At 48.6% G+C, this 14,478-nt stretch overlaps 1 protein-coding gene across 1 annotated transcript in view; it reads left to right on the top strand.

Moving 5' to 3' along the window:
* LOC118397686 (glutamate receptor ionotropic, NMDA 2D-like) overlaps positions 1–14,008 on the top strand; it is a 54,895-nt gene extending 40,887 nt beyond the window's left edge. The window contains exons 10-14 of the mRNA XM_052470487.1: positions 43–272; positions 1,991–2,151; positions 2,707–2,894; positions 5,147–5,379; positions 8,373–14,008. Of these exons, the coding sequence (XP_052326447.1) occupies positions 43–272; positions 1,991–2,151; positions 2,707–2,894; positions 5,147–5,379; positions 8,373–11,405 (3,845 nt within the window). The 3' untranslated portion in view covers positions 11,406–14,008. The remainder of the gene's footprint in view (positions 1–42; positions 273–1,990; positions 2,152–2,706; positions 2,895–5,146; positions 5,380–8,372) is intronic.
* The last annotated feature ends 470 nt before the right edge of the window (positions 14,009–14,478 follow it).

Genomic DNA, 14,478 nt, shown 5'->3' with positions numbered 1-14,478 from the left:
CACTCCCCCCTCTGTCTGTCCACCTTATCTCTCTCTATCCAGAGACAGGGGGCTCTAAATTCACCATAGGGAAGTCTATCTGGCTGCTGTGGGCTCTGGTCTTCAATAACTCAGTGCCTGTGGAGAACCCCAGAGGAACCACTAGTAAGATCATGGTGCTGGTGTGGGCCTTCTTCGCTGTCATCTTCCTGGCCTCCTACACGGCCAACCTGGCAGCCTTCATGATCCAGGAGGAGTACATCGACACTGTGTCTGGCCTCAGCGACAAGAAGGTGTGCGAGTGAGGAGGCCGTTCTGATCCAAGGCCAAGATGGCCCAAATGTCTGTTTCCATACCACAGCGCTGCCTACATTTTTTCCACTTGCACATTACCTGTCTATGGATTGGTGAAGGCATTGGCTGGAGGGAGTCTCCATTATTGTTAATCCATGATGGGAATGTGCAAGTGGGAATGTGCAAGGTGGAGAATCAGGGTAGTGCCCGGAAGTCAATAAAAGTACCGTAATTGCTGGACTATTAAGCGCACCTGAATATAAACTGCACCCACTGAATTATTAAAAAATATCTATTTTGTACATAAATAAGCTGCACATGTCTATAAGCCGTAGGTGCCTACCGGTACATTGAAACAAATTAACTTTACACAGCCTTTAAACGAAACACGGCGTTGTAACAAAAATAAATAGGCTTTAACGAAACACGGCTTGTAACAAAAATGAAAACAGTAGCCTACCAAGAAAGTCATTGGTCACTATCTTCCTCCTCCTGTGCACTGAAACCACTGAAGTCATCTCCTTCGGTGTCGGAGTTGAATAGCCTCAGAATTGCTTCATCCGATGTTGGATCGTTTTCATTGTCGCTTTCGTCACTTTCATCCGGAGGCAAATACCCCGCTGAGCTCATGCTGCCCTCTTCAACACGCAGTAGTCCAGCCTTTCGAAACCCGTTGATGATAGTGGATTTTTTGACAATGCTCCACAATGTCAGGACCCACTGGCAGACTTGACCATAAGATGCTCTTCGCCTGCGGCCCGTTTTAGTGAAGGATTTCTCCCCACTTGTCATCCAAGCCTCCCACTGAACAAGGAGCGCCACCTTAAATGCACGATTTACACTGATGTCGAGTGGCTGCAAATACTTTGGGCCATCTGCTTTTCTTCCCTCTGAAAGGTTTGTTGTCTTTTTGCACTGAGTCAGTTCCTCACGCTGCTGTTTACAAAGTCTTATAATCGACTCATTAAGGCCAAGCTCCCATGCAGCAGCTCTATTTCCTTTTCCAACAGCCAGATCGATCGCCTTCAACTGGAAAGCTGCATCATATGCATTTCTCCGTGTCTTTGCCATGATGAGGGTGACAAAATGACTACCGTAATCAGAATGATGGGAAGTTTGAGCGCGCTCCATTTACGTCACATTATGTGACGGTGCTCAGTTTTCTGGCGGCATGAATCTTGTGAAAGCGGGACAAATCCATAAATTAGCCGCGTCATTGTATAAACCGCAAGGTTCAAAGTGTGGGAATAAAGTAGCGGCTTATAGTCTGGAAATTACGGTAGACGTTTTTTGTTGTGCCGAAGGTTGGTCTAGTGGTAATTCTGCTGCCACCTTCAGACAACTTATGCATTTATCCATCTCTAACTTTCATCCCTCTCAATTCTCTCCCTTTCTGAAGATCTCTGTACTTTTTTACATGAGCTCTAAGGACGTTGGGTGGGCACTGGACAGTACAGCCAGAAATCACAATAACATCTCAAAAGATAGACGCTCAACTTGCTGAGTTCGTGTTGGAGATTTGAGCCGCAACCCTTTTGAAACGTTCTCGTGTTTTGTCAGCTCTTTGATTTCATGACACGTTGCTTAGGGTATTGTCCACCTGTCCAACTTCCTTAGATCTCTATGCATGCATTTTTTACGATGTAATGTACTCTTGTCACTCAACATTTACCTTGAATCCCCACATCAACCTCTAGTTCTTCCTCTATCCCCTCAGTTCCAGCAGCCCACTGAGCAGTACCCCCCGCTCCGATTTGGCACTGTCCCCAACGGGAGCACGGAGGAGAACATCCGCAGCAACTACGCCAACATGCACAACTTCATGATCCGCAACAACCAGAAGGGCGTGGAGGAGGCCATCGACAACCTCAAGACTGGGTCAGTTTGTGTGTTTGTGAAGATGACATCCCTTTCATTTCATTGCATTCAACCAGGGCCATGTTCATTAGGCACCAAATGGAAAGAAAACAGACTGAAACAGGGAGGGACTATCTAGACTTGTCCAATAAGAAACGCACATTTTTGTTTTCCGTTGCATTTATTTTTCCCGTTATGTGCCCAAATGAACACAACCCAGCATAGCAACCGCTTAGCAACAATTATCTCCCTGGGACGTCCTATCGTACTGTACTGTATGTGTGTTTGTCTCTCTGCTGGTGTTTGTAGTGCAAAATATGGATTCTGCTTACATTAGACAAAACATGCATAAACTTATGTTGGAAGCATGAGGGTATTGATAACAAATTGAGAGGAAAGAGGAAAGACAATCACTTCCCCTCGACGACTTGACCACTAGCAGCCTATTCCTCACCCGGACCTGACGTACCGTGTTATTAAACCTCATATGATGCATTCTCACTTATCATCTCACTCTCATCCCCTCTTCTCTCCCCTCTCTCTCTCTCTCTCTCTCTCTCCCTCCCTCCCCTTCAGCAAACTAGATGCCTTCATCTATGACGCGGCTGTGCTCAACTACATGGCGCGGAAGGATGAGGGCTGTAAGGTGATGACCATTGGCTCGGGCAAGGTGTTCGCCACCACGGGCTACGGCATCGCCCTGCATAAGAACACCCGCTGGAAACGCCCGGTGGACTTGGCCCTACTGCAGCTGGTGGGAGACGGTGAGGAGAGAAAGAGGAGTGGGGGAGAGATGGACGAGGGAGAGAGGGATTGGGGACAGGCAGGAGAAGTTGATAAATGTGCTGGCTTGTTAGTGGCGGGCTGGCAGCATCAATCTATCTCTCTGCTTTTGGTGGTGGATTGAAGTGAGAGAAAGAAAAATAAGCACTTTCCTGCAGTACTTACTGCTTAATTCAGTTGAATGTTGTACGTATATTCACGGTTTTACAGTTTCTCCTACATACTGTACATTTTACAGTAGACCTACTGGTAATTGCCAAAATAAAGGAAACACCAACATAAAGTGTTTTAATTGGCATTGAGCCACCAACAGCTTCAATGCACCTTGATCATACATTCTACAAGTGTCTGGAACTCTATTGAAGGGATGAGACACCATTCTTCCATGAGAAATTCCATAATTTGCTGTCTTGTTGATGGTGGTGGAAAACTCTGTCTCAGGCTCTGCTCCAGAATCTCCCATAAGTGTTCAATTTGGTCGAGTTCTGGTCTGAAATGGCCACGGCATATGGTTTACATGGTTTTCATGCTCAACAAACCATTCAGTGACCACTCGTGCCCTGCGGATGGGTGCATTGTCATCCTATGGGGGCATAGCCATGGTAGCCAAAATAATGGCCTGCCTAGTATTTTTATGTGCGACCCTAAGCATGATGGGATTTGAATTGCTTAATTAACTCAGGAACCACACATGTGTGGAAGCACCCGCTTTCAATATACTTTGCATCCCTCATTTACTCAAGTGTTTCCGTTATTTTGGCAGTTACCTGCATGTCTAGTGTCTAGTTAACTGATAGTGCATGAGGACTGTAGGCCTAATCTGGGTCTGTGCAACCACCCCAGAATGTTTCACTTAATCATCACGTTATACGAGGTCTTAAAGATTCCATGCATGTATTCTCCAGTGCTGTTATCATATTTTGTATTGTTCATGTTACAATTGGTGTTCCTATTATGGGACTTTTTTCTTTCTAATGGATCTTTTTTTCTGTCACTCAATTGCTCTGGTTCTGTGATTTAAAAGGCCCGGTTGCTCCTTCGCTAATGCAAGAGGATGTGGCAGCTCCGTCTCAGTTCAGCCGTCTTTGTAAAGATCTCAAAGCGGGGTTATGACGCCCTGAGTTCAGGCTGCTGTCGTGATTTAGGATTGAATGTGAAAAGAGAGCGGGGGACGGTGGTGCTTATTGAAATATGATGAATGAGATTAGGAGTCTGCCACAGTTTATGATCATGCAAATTAGAATCCATTGTTGAAAACACAATTGGCAGTTAAGTATGGTGATTTTCGTGAACCAACATTTGCACTTCACTTTTTTCCCCCTCTACTAGCACTGACTTTGCTGATAGCTACTTTATTGAGGAGGAATGTACTTACTATGACTGAGATATGTGGTTGTCTCACCCAGCTATTTTAAGATGGTTTCTTCTAACTGTAAATCACCCTGCATAAGAGTGTCTGATAAATGGCTCAAATGTAAATCTCAAAATGTCATCAGACAGATCACTAACTCTCTGACTGTGAATTCTTAGCTACACATTCTTGGAAGAATATTTTTGTTTCGTAGAATCCTTTTTATTGAGTTTTATTGGAGTGGATTATGACATTCCAGTCAACATGGTTAATTCCTGTTTTTCTAATCCATGTACCTTGGGCTTTTCAATTGGGTGTCCCACAAGGGGAAATTAACCTAAGGTTAATATAGTTGAAGTGTCATAATGAACAGGGATTTTAAAACTTCCTTTAAGTAGCTCATTTTGCAATGCAGAGGGCTTTAGCTCACAGATGTGGCTGTCATTTCAATGCACGTTATCTGCTCTCCACTGAAAAGCTCTGGCTTTTCCTTCATTATTCCTTGACAGTGTAACAGTTGTTTTTGATAAGGTACTAATGATTAGTGTGCGGAGTCCTATCAGTGTCCGCTTCCTTTCATCTTGAAGCAGTGTCGGGGTCACTCTTAGCATGGGACATTCTGTATCCTGGCCATTTCAGACCTCCATCAAAGCTGTGCAGCTTCTATCTCTCCTCCTCTCTGTCTCTCTCCCTGTCTCTCTCTCTCTCCCTCTGCCTCTCTCTCACCCTCTCTCCCTCATTCTCGCCTCGCCCCCCGCCATGCAACATATCTCCCAGCTCCACCCTTTCAGGTATAAAACACTGCTTGTCTCATAACAAAGGCAGATAACACCTTCTCGTGGTTTTTTATTTGCCTCCCGGCCCCTCTTCTCCGCCCGCCAGACGAGATCGACATGCTTGAGCGCCTGTGGCTCTCTGGGATCTGTCACAACGACAAGATTGAGGTGATGAGCTCCAAGTTGGACATCGACAACATGGCGGGCGTCTTCTACATGCTGCTGGTGGCCATGGGGCTCAGTCTGCTGGTGTTCTCCTGGGAGCACCTGGTGTACTGGAAGATCAGGCAATGCCTGGGCCACTCCGGAGGCATGGACTTCCTACTGGTCCTCAGCAGGGTGAGTCACTGACTGGTGTTGGTGGTGGTGATACTGATGCCCCCTGGTGGTGGTGGTGGTGGTGGTGGTGGTGGTAGTGGTGGTGATACCCCTGCTGGTGGTAGTGGTGATGGTAGTGGTGGTTGTGATACCCCTGCTGGTGGTAGTGGTGGTAGTGGTGGTGGTGATACCCCTGCTGGTGGTAGTGGTGGTAGTAGTGATGGTGCTACTCCTGCTGGTGGTAGTGGTGGTAATGGTGGTGGTGGTGATACCCTTGCTGGGGGTAGTGGTGGTAGTGGTGATGGTAGTAGGGGTGGTGATACTACTGCTGGGGGTAGTGGTGGTAGTGGTGGTGGTGATACTCCTGCTGGTGGTAGTGGTGGTAGTGGTGGTGGTGATACCCCTGCTGGTGGTAGTGGGGGTTGTGGTGATACCCCTGTTGGTGGTAGTGGTGGTGGTAGTGATACCCCCAGTGGTGGTAGTGATGGTAGTGGTGGTGGTGATACCCCTGCTGGTGGTAGTGGTGGTGGTGATACCCCTGTTGGTGGTAGTGGTGGTGGTAGTGATACCCCTGTTGGTGGTAGTGGTGGTGGTAGTGATACCCCCAGTGGTGGTAGTGATGGTCGTGGTGGTGGTGATATCCCTGCTGGTGGTAGTGGTGGTGGTAGTGATACCCCTGTTGGTGGTAGTGGTGGTGGTAGTGATACCCCCAGTGGTGGTAGTGATGGTAGTGGTGGTGGTGATACCCCTGCTGGTGGTAGTGGTGGTGGTAGTGGTGGTGTGATGGTAGTGGTGGTGGTGATACCCCTGCTGGTGGTAGTGGTGGTGGTAGTGATACTCCTGTTGGTGGTAGTGGTGGTGGTAGTGATACCCCAGTGGTGGTAGTGGTGGTGGTAGTGATACCCCCAGTGGTGGTGGTAGTGATGGTAGTGGTGGTGGTGATACCCCTGCTGGTGGTAGTGGTAGTGGTACCCCGGTGGTGGTAGTGGTGGTGGTAGTGATACCCCTGTTGGTGGTAGTGGTGGTGGTAGTGATACCCCCAGTGGTGGTAGTGATGGTAGTGGTGGTGGTGATACCCCTGGTGGTGTGATGGTAGTGGTGGTGGTGATACCCCTGTTGGTGGTAGTGGTGGTGGGTGGTGATACCCCCAGTGGTGGTAGTGGTGGTGGTAGTGATACCCCCAGTGGTGGTGGTAGTGGTAGTGGTGGTGGTGATGCTGGTGGTAGTGGTAGTGATACCCCCGGTGGTGGTAGTGGTGGTGGTAGTGATACCCCCAGTGGTGGTAGTGATGGTAGTGGTGGTGGTGATACCCCTGCTGGTGGTAGTGGTGGTGGTAGTGATGGTGGTAGTGATGGTAGTGGTGGTAGTGATACCCCCGGTGGTGGTAGTGATGGTAGTGGTGGTAGTGATGGTAGTGGTGGTGGTGATACCCCTGCTGGTGGTAGTGGTGGTGGTAGTGATGGTGGTAGTGATGGTAGTGGTGGTAGTGGTGCCCCCAGTGGTGGTAGTGATGGTAGTGGTGGTGGTGATACCCCTGCTGGTGGTAGTGGTGGTGGTAGTGATACCCCCGGTGGTGGTAGTGATGGTGGTAGTGATGGTAGTGGTGGTAGTGATGGCCCCGGTGGTGGTAGTGATGGTGGTAGTGATGGTAGTGGTGGTGGTGATACCCCTGCTGGTGGTAGTGGTGGTGGTAGTGATGGTGGTGGTAGAGATACCCCTGCTGGTGGTAGTGGTGGTAGTGGTGGTGGTGATACCCCTGCTGGTGGTAGTGGTGGTGGTAGTGATAGCCCTGGTGGTGGTAGTGGTGGTAGTGGTGGTGGTGATACCCCTGCTGGTGGTAGTGGTGGTGGTAGTGATGCCCCCGGTGGTGGTAGTGATGGTGGTGGTGGTGGTGATACCCCTGCTGGTGGTAGTGGTGGTGGTAGTGATACTCCTGTTGGTGGTAGTGGTGGTGGTAGTGATACTCCTGGCTGGTGGTAGTGGTGGTAGTGGTGGTGGTGATACCCCTGCTGGTGGTAGTGGTGGTGATACCCCTGTTGGTGGTAGTGGTGGTGGTAGTGATACCCCCAGTGGTGGTAGTGATGGTAGTGGTGGTGGTGATACCCCTGCTGGTGGTAGTGGTGGTGGTAGTGATACCCCTGTTGGTGGTAGTGGTGGTGGTAGTGATACCCCCAGTGGTGTAAGTCGCTCTGGATAAGAGCGTCTGCTAAATGACTTAAATGTAAATGTAAATGTGGTAGTGATGGTAGTGGTGGTGGTGATACCCCTGCTGGTGGTAGTGGTGGTGGTAGTGATTAGATTAGTGCGATGACTCTCGTTTTCCATTAAGACGTATTGGTATTGAATGAATCACCTTCAAGTAAAGGTGATAAGCTGTTATGATTTACATGGCCCCGCCATTCAACGCACGTAATCGATAATTGTGTTGCCTATCAGTCTTTTAAAGCAGTAAATTACTTAGTATTAGACCTGTCACAAGTTCTTCTTTCACCCTCATTAGTATTTTGTGGTTAGTTTCCACCTCCCAGAGTACAGAGTAGAGATATTGCCTAGAGCAGCATCCGCCATATTCATGGCACGTCACATTTTATGCTGGAGGGGAGAGAAAGGACAGATTATTCAATCAATCAATCAAATGTAAAGCCGTTTCTACATCAGCAGATATCACAAAGTGCTGCTTCTTTTTTTTAAAGAGTCAGTTGTGACTTAGTGTTTGAGCAGGGCAGTGGGAGCTCCAGAGTACACAGCACACGAGGTGGTAGTTTAAAAAGATCAATTGAACTGAAGCTTGAGTGCACCATAAATGCAGACACTGTGGTAAGTGTATTCAGTCTTCTATGGGGACACATTTCTGCCACAACATATGTACATATGGAACCTAGTTTTACGAGACTTACTAAACTCACATGTTTTTAAGCGACTTTCATAAGTATCAATATTCTCATCAAGGGATACTGGGTGGTTGTAGTTTGCTAGATGTATCCTAATGAGCTTTCCCTTCCCTCTCTACCCAGGGTATGTACAGTTGCTGCAAGTTTAAAGATGAAACCAACTCTGGAGGCCTAAAAAACACACTACCCCTATATCATAGTGTTCCCACAATGCCGCCTCCACCCCAGTCCCACATCTCAGCGGCTGTAACCTGTAACACCACTCTTGCTATGGTGCAGCAGCAGCAGATGCATCAGCAGCAGCAACAACCGCAAGCATACAGCATGCCTCCCACTGCATCACCTCCAACTACTGGGCACTCTGCAATGGCCATTGGGCCATCAAACAGTCCCCTTACGGAGGGTCCTATGCCGTGCTCCACTTTTCTGCCTCGTCATGACCGCAGATTGGCTGTGGTAGACCGCTGGAACCGTCCCAAGCCCAGCACGGACAAGCCTATTGGTGGCAGCGGTGGGATCCCAGACATGGCACAGTTTCAACAGGGCTTGCCCCCTCACTGGGCTGGGGGAGCCGGTGGAGGGGACGGGGGCCTGGATGAATACAAGCGATATTATGGCCCGATCGATCCAGAGGGCTTAGGGGCAAATGCTGACCCACAAACAGGTGGCTCTCAAACCCCCAAAATGAACCAGAGGGGAACAAAGTCCTCAGGAATGCCACGGCTACCTTCTAAAGGACCTCCCCCTTGGCACTTCATGTCCAAGCCCCCTCTAGCGCTCCCCTCATCCCCACATCGGCCTCTATTTTGGAGAAGAGGCAGCCTCCCTAAAAGAAAGGGCTCCGGGGGGCCTCTGTATGAGAACATCCTCCCCCTGGGGAGAAGAGGGGGAGGGCGGTACGGTGCAAGGGATGGAGGTGGCAGGCGAAGCCGTCGCCCTCCCCCACTCCTTTTGCCTGTCCCTGTCTCGTCCCCTGCCCACACTACACCTACCACTCCCTCTCACTCCGCCCTCTACACCTCGAGCTCCTGCTCCTCCACCTCATCCAGTTCATCCTCGTCCTCATCCTCTGTCTCCCTCTCCCGCTCCAACTCACCCTCATCCTCCAACACCTCATACACATCGTCCCAGAGTTTTAAGTACAGGGCCGGCAGTAGAGATGTCGAGGACATCTATGACTCTGATGAGCTGACAGAGGAGTCTAGCCTCCTGCTAGTACGGAGAAAGGGCAAATCCCGACGCATGTCCTCTCGCTCACTGCCTTGCAGTCCGCCCCCTCCGCCTGTGCCACCCCGCAAGCCTCGTCTACAGTATGAGAGAGAGAGGGCAGGGAGCCAGCTAGCCCAGCTGCAGGAGTGGTGGGCCTCCTGGGGCGAGAGAGAAAGATGTAGAGGAACAGGAACCAGGGCCGAGGGGAAGGAGGAGAAACGGCATCACAAAGAGAGCGAAAGGGAGAGAAAGAGGAGGAAGAAAGGGCGGAAGAAAAAAAAGAGAGAGGAGAAGGAGAGAGAGCGGGAGCGCAAGCGGCGTAAAGTGAAGAAGAAGAGGAAGAGAGAGGAGAAGGTGAAGAGAAGAGACCGGGGCAAGCGGTCAGAGCACGAGGAGGGAGGTGGTGAGCAGAGAGGGCAGCTCAAAGCGATAATGCAAGAGGCCTACTCCTCCTACCCGGCTCCGAGGCGTGACTCCATGCGGAAAAAGAGTGAAGGTTCTATCAGAAGTTACGGATGGGATATTCCAAGGGATGAAGAGAGGAGAGAGAGAGAGGATAAGGAAAGAGATGATGGAGACGACACTAGAGGCAAGGAAAGGCACAGAAGTCCTCACTCTCGCCACAGGCATGCAGATAGGCCTTCCAGTTCCAGCAAGCAGTACCAGAGCTCCAGTAAACCCTCAACCGCTGTCAAGTTCTGGGGAGCGGGAAACCCATCGTCAGAGACTCCTTCATCTGCATTTGTACCACTGATCCCTCTCTCGTCCAGGCGCAGGAGTAAGGGTTCAGATAGAGAGGCCCTAGGGAAAGAAGGGGAGAAGCGCCCCCTGTTGGGAAGGAACGAAAGAGTGGAGGTTCACACCAAAGACGGTCTGTCATTTCATGAGTGGGATTCCGAAGATGAGGATGACGATTCTAAGGAGCAAAGGAGAAAAGTGGAGCAAGAGACGAGACACGAAAGAAGAAGAAGGACCGCATCAGAGTCTGAAAGGGAACGCGATAAGGTGGTGGGCATCTATTCTGACGACGACGGCTCCTCGGGAGAATTCGGAAAGTTTGAGAGGTACTGGGATGGTCATGAGGGTAGGGCGGTTGGAGGCATAGGAGGGGGAGGTTGGTTTTTCGGCACTTATCCCGCCAGAGAAAAAGCTGGCAGCATAAACAGTAGGGATGACTCGTTACTGAGGCATGGGGAGGGATGGGGGGGAGCAGGGATAGCAGGGGAAGGTGGCTGGGGATCAGGTGGAGCCTGGGGTTCAAGGAGGATAGGTGGTACACAGTGGCCTCCACCTCCATTGACACCACCAGCTCCTCGAAGATACTGGTCCGTGGACAAGCTTCCCGTCAAGGAGGAGAAGAAAGGGAAAAGGAAGGACAAAGGGCGCGGTAATGTGGCTTGCAACTGCCAATCTGCCCTCGAGCATCAACACGCTCACTCTAAGTGGGCCAAGGTGAGCTCTCGTAGCCAGGAGGAGCTATTTCTACACTGTCAACGTTTCGGGAGCAGCGCCAATTCCAAACGGCATTCCTCCAAACCCGACCGGACCCAGAATCAACCCATATCGGGAAGCCAGTCCAACCTCAGCATCCAGCGAACACAGCGGACGGACCGCATACGGCAGTCCTCTACATCGCAAGCCCTCATCCCCTCCCTCCCTCCACCAACACTCCCAGCCCTTCCTGCCCCTCCTTCTGCATCCCATCCCATCCATGTCCCTCTTCCCACCTCGTCCTCTTCGGTCTCATCTCCCTCTGTAGTATCCTCCACACCAGGCGCCCCCCAGCCGTCTTCTATGGCTTCTGCTAGTGCCAAACTCCTGTACCAGAGACTGCGCTCAGTGCCCCAGCCCCAAAGGTTACAGTCACCTCACCTGCCCCTCAAGGCCAAGAGCCTCTGCTCACGGAGGGGGTCCACACACTTCTCCAGTGTGGAGAGCGAGGTGTGAGGCGAATCATAGACACCTACCTGGGTAGGAACCGCTGACCTATTCAGAAACGTTGGGTCATGACTGTGTGGCAACAGCAGTCCTGTAACTCAGCCCCCTACAACTCTTGCACAACGCCCATTGTCCAGTGAGAGGGAGTGCACAGCAATGTCATGTTTACTGGGGCTCTCTTCATTCCGGTCAGAGTATCTGAAAGACTACATGTATTGTTGGTTCAATGAAATTGGTGTCCAAAGTGGGATCTCAGAAATGGGGCCGTCCTCTTGACACAGCGTGTCTTTGGGTCTTGAAGTGAAGTGGTTATTATTGTGAAATTATATTTGCTCTTGAGGGCTCAGGTACTCATTCATAGACCTCCCTACTGAGGGCTCCAATGCAGAAACATTTGATTTTACATCCCTTAACATTAACCCCTAACTTTCCTTTAACTTTCACAGAACTGTGAAGTCTGGGGTCATGTATGTTCTATATTTCACTTTTAGGGAGAATAGAATAGCAGCTAGCCCTCTCTGTTTTCCCCAGTCACCCTCTCAAACTCATATTTGATATTCTGTGTGTCTGTGTTTTACTGTGTTTGTATTCTTGACAACAGGGTAAGTCGACTGTGACTGACCTTATACTGTGCCAAACTTCAGTGGAGCTTACATACAATGCTGTTTCGTTTATACCACAGGTACTCTCCCATTCATGTCCCTCTTGAGCAATACATTACCTGCACACCAACAGTTCATGCATTTTATATTTTAAAAAGTTTAGTTTACTATGTGTTATTATAATATGAGACAAATGTATTAATTATGACAAAATGTAAGCACTGTGCTGTACTATACTGGGTACACGCAAAATGTTTTTCAACTACCTAATGTCATTGGCAGCCTTTCCCCCCATAAGACAGAATGTAGCCTTGACCTAGTCTGCTGCAACGATGAAGACACTTTAAGATTGTAGCAATTTGGGGGGGGGGGGGACACTATGTGGAAAACCATTGGGTAAATGCTAGATTGAATTGTCGGACATGTGGCCGCACAGATGGTCAGAATGAATTCTCTGTGTCCCAGTAATGATGTCAACATGATAGGTGCCCAAAAGATGCTACCAGAGATGCGTTTGTAAATCTGTAATCAAGAGCTAGCTTATTTATAGCAATTTGACTGCAAAGCTGATACCTGCATAGTAAGGCGTACTTTCAAATCAGCCCGTTATCCACCCACCTTTAGCATTAGCGTAAGCAACAGGAAGTTGAGTAGCGGAGAGTGAATACTGCTACGACTGCATGTTGTCAGTCACCCACAAGGCTAGTTCCATCTTCTCCATATAGTCTGTTCGGTTCATTCGTCTGTCTGCGACTGCATCTGAGCCATACTTCAGCGGAAGAACAAAAAAATTTAACACAAAATTGTGTCGTGTAAAGTTTTGTCTGCATTTCTTTGAATATCTAGATGTATATCACATATATATATATATTTGTGGAGTTGGGTAGCATTAGATCAATTATTGTTCAGCATCTTGATATGAGGATATTGTTTATCATTCCAGTGCCATTAGATACGATGTGAAGGAAAAATGCACCCACAACTGGGAGTGCTCGCTGTTGCTAATAGTATAGTTTTTCATTCTTGCAACCTGGCTAACCCAAGAGCTATAGGAACACAATGGAAGCAGTGCTTTGCTTGTTACAATCAACAGCTTACAAGAATCCAATGATGAGGCTAACCGTGGGCGAAATGTTACCTGCCAAGGTATTTGTACCACAAATGAACCGAAATATCTGCCCCTTATGTCTATTTGTTGTGTTGATGAGTGTCTGAAATTGTAAACTGTTCTTTTTAATCGGTGAATATTTATTTCATCTCAATAATAGCATATCTATATATAATAATATATTTCAAAGGTAAGATATTATACGTTAAGTTTGTCTACTAAATTGATAGTATTATCTCGGAAGTTGTATTTTTGTCTGTCCTCAAAACCCAGTGAAATCAGAGACCAGTACTTAACTATGTTCTTACTCACCAACAACCACGATTAGTTAACAATGCTATTTGCGATGTGACTGAGGTGTGTGTCTGACGACCGTGTCACTGTAGTAGTGTGAGTATGGGCCTTGGCTGTAAACACGTTATTAATAACTATTGAATTCTAAGGTATTTTACCAGGGCATAGCCTGTCCAACAACATGACCGTCTGGTGAGATACTGGGGCCTGGAATCCAACTGGACCAATGTGTTGAGGTGTACAGTGACATCTTTACACACAATATAGCCTAGCGGGCATCAAATGGCTTTTTTTTTGCATCATGCAGCAGTATACTATCCATTGTGAGCCATACCAGGACTATGGTGTGTGCTTTCACTCTGCAAAGATGCATCTGTCGTGCTGAACTGAACAAAAACACTGTGTTGCTCCATATTAATCCCCACTGAAGCGCCCGGTCCAGCGTTGTCTCTATCCGCTAGCCCGGCGCGGTCTTTACGCCACACTGTGTCCCAGACGGACTTGCACTGCGTCACTGTGTGAGAATCAATGTGCCATACTGGAGCAGAACACAGTGGTCATGTTGGGCTGCCGCACCACTGGAAAGACGATACTGTGCTGTACTGCAAGCAGAACAGAATAAAAAATAATTTTCATATCAAAACCTGTTCCGTCCGTTTAGATTTGTCTTTGTGTCGGCGTCAGAGGAGCGGATGCGGGTGGGATGATTGGGAAAGCACGGAGAGAGAAAGTTATCTGTTCACATATCTACACGAGGACATGTTGTTGCGGAACACAGCCTGTCCTTAGGAAAGTACAATGTTTTATCACAGCAAGTGACACCGTAATGGAGGTAAGATAGGTGTTCTCATTCACACACAGAGGCACCACATGAACATGGTTCGCGTCCAGGTCAATTCTTTTACCGGTCATTTGTCATATGCACAGGAACGTGTGGTGTTCACATTACAATGAAATGCTTACTTGTAGTTTCACCTCTCAACGATGCAACAACAATACGATTAGAATTGTGGTAAATTGAAACAGAGGTCCAAAGTGTTGACTGAAATGTTTTATTTTTTACTATGTACTAGCTCTG

Source organism: Oncorhynchus keta, chromosome 19 (assembly GCF_023373465.1).
Source record: "Oncorhynchus keta strain PuntledgeMale-10-30-2019 chromosome 19, Oket_V2, whole genome shotgun sequence".
NCBI lineage: Eukaryota > Metazoa > Chordata > Actinopteri > Salmoniformes > Salmonidae > Oncorhynchus > Oncorhynchus keta.
This window is presented reverse-complemented; position numbering and strand designations above follow the sequence as displayed.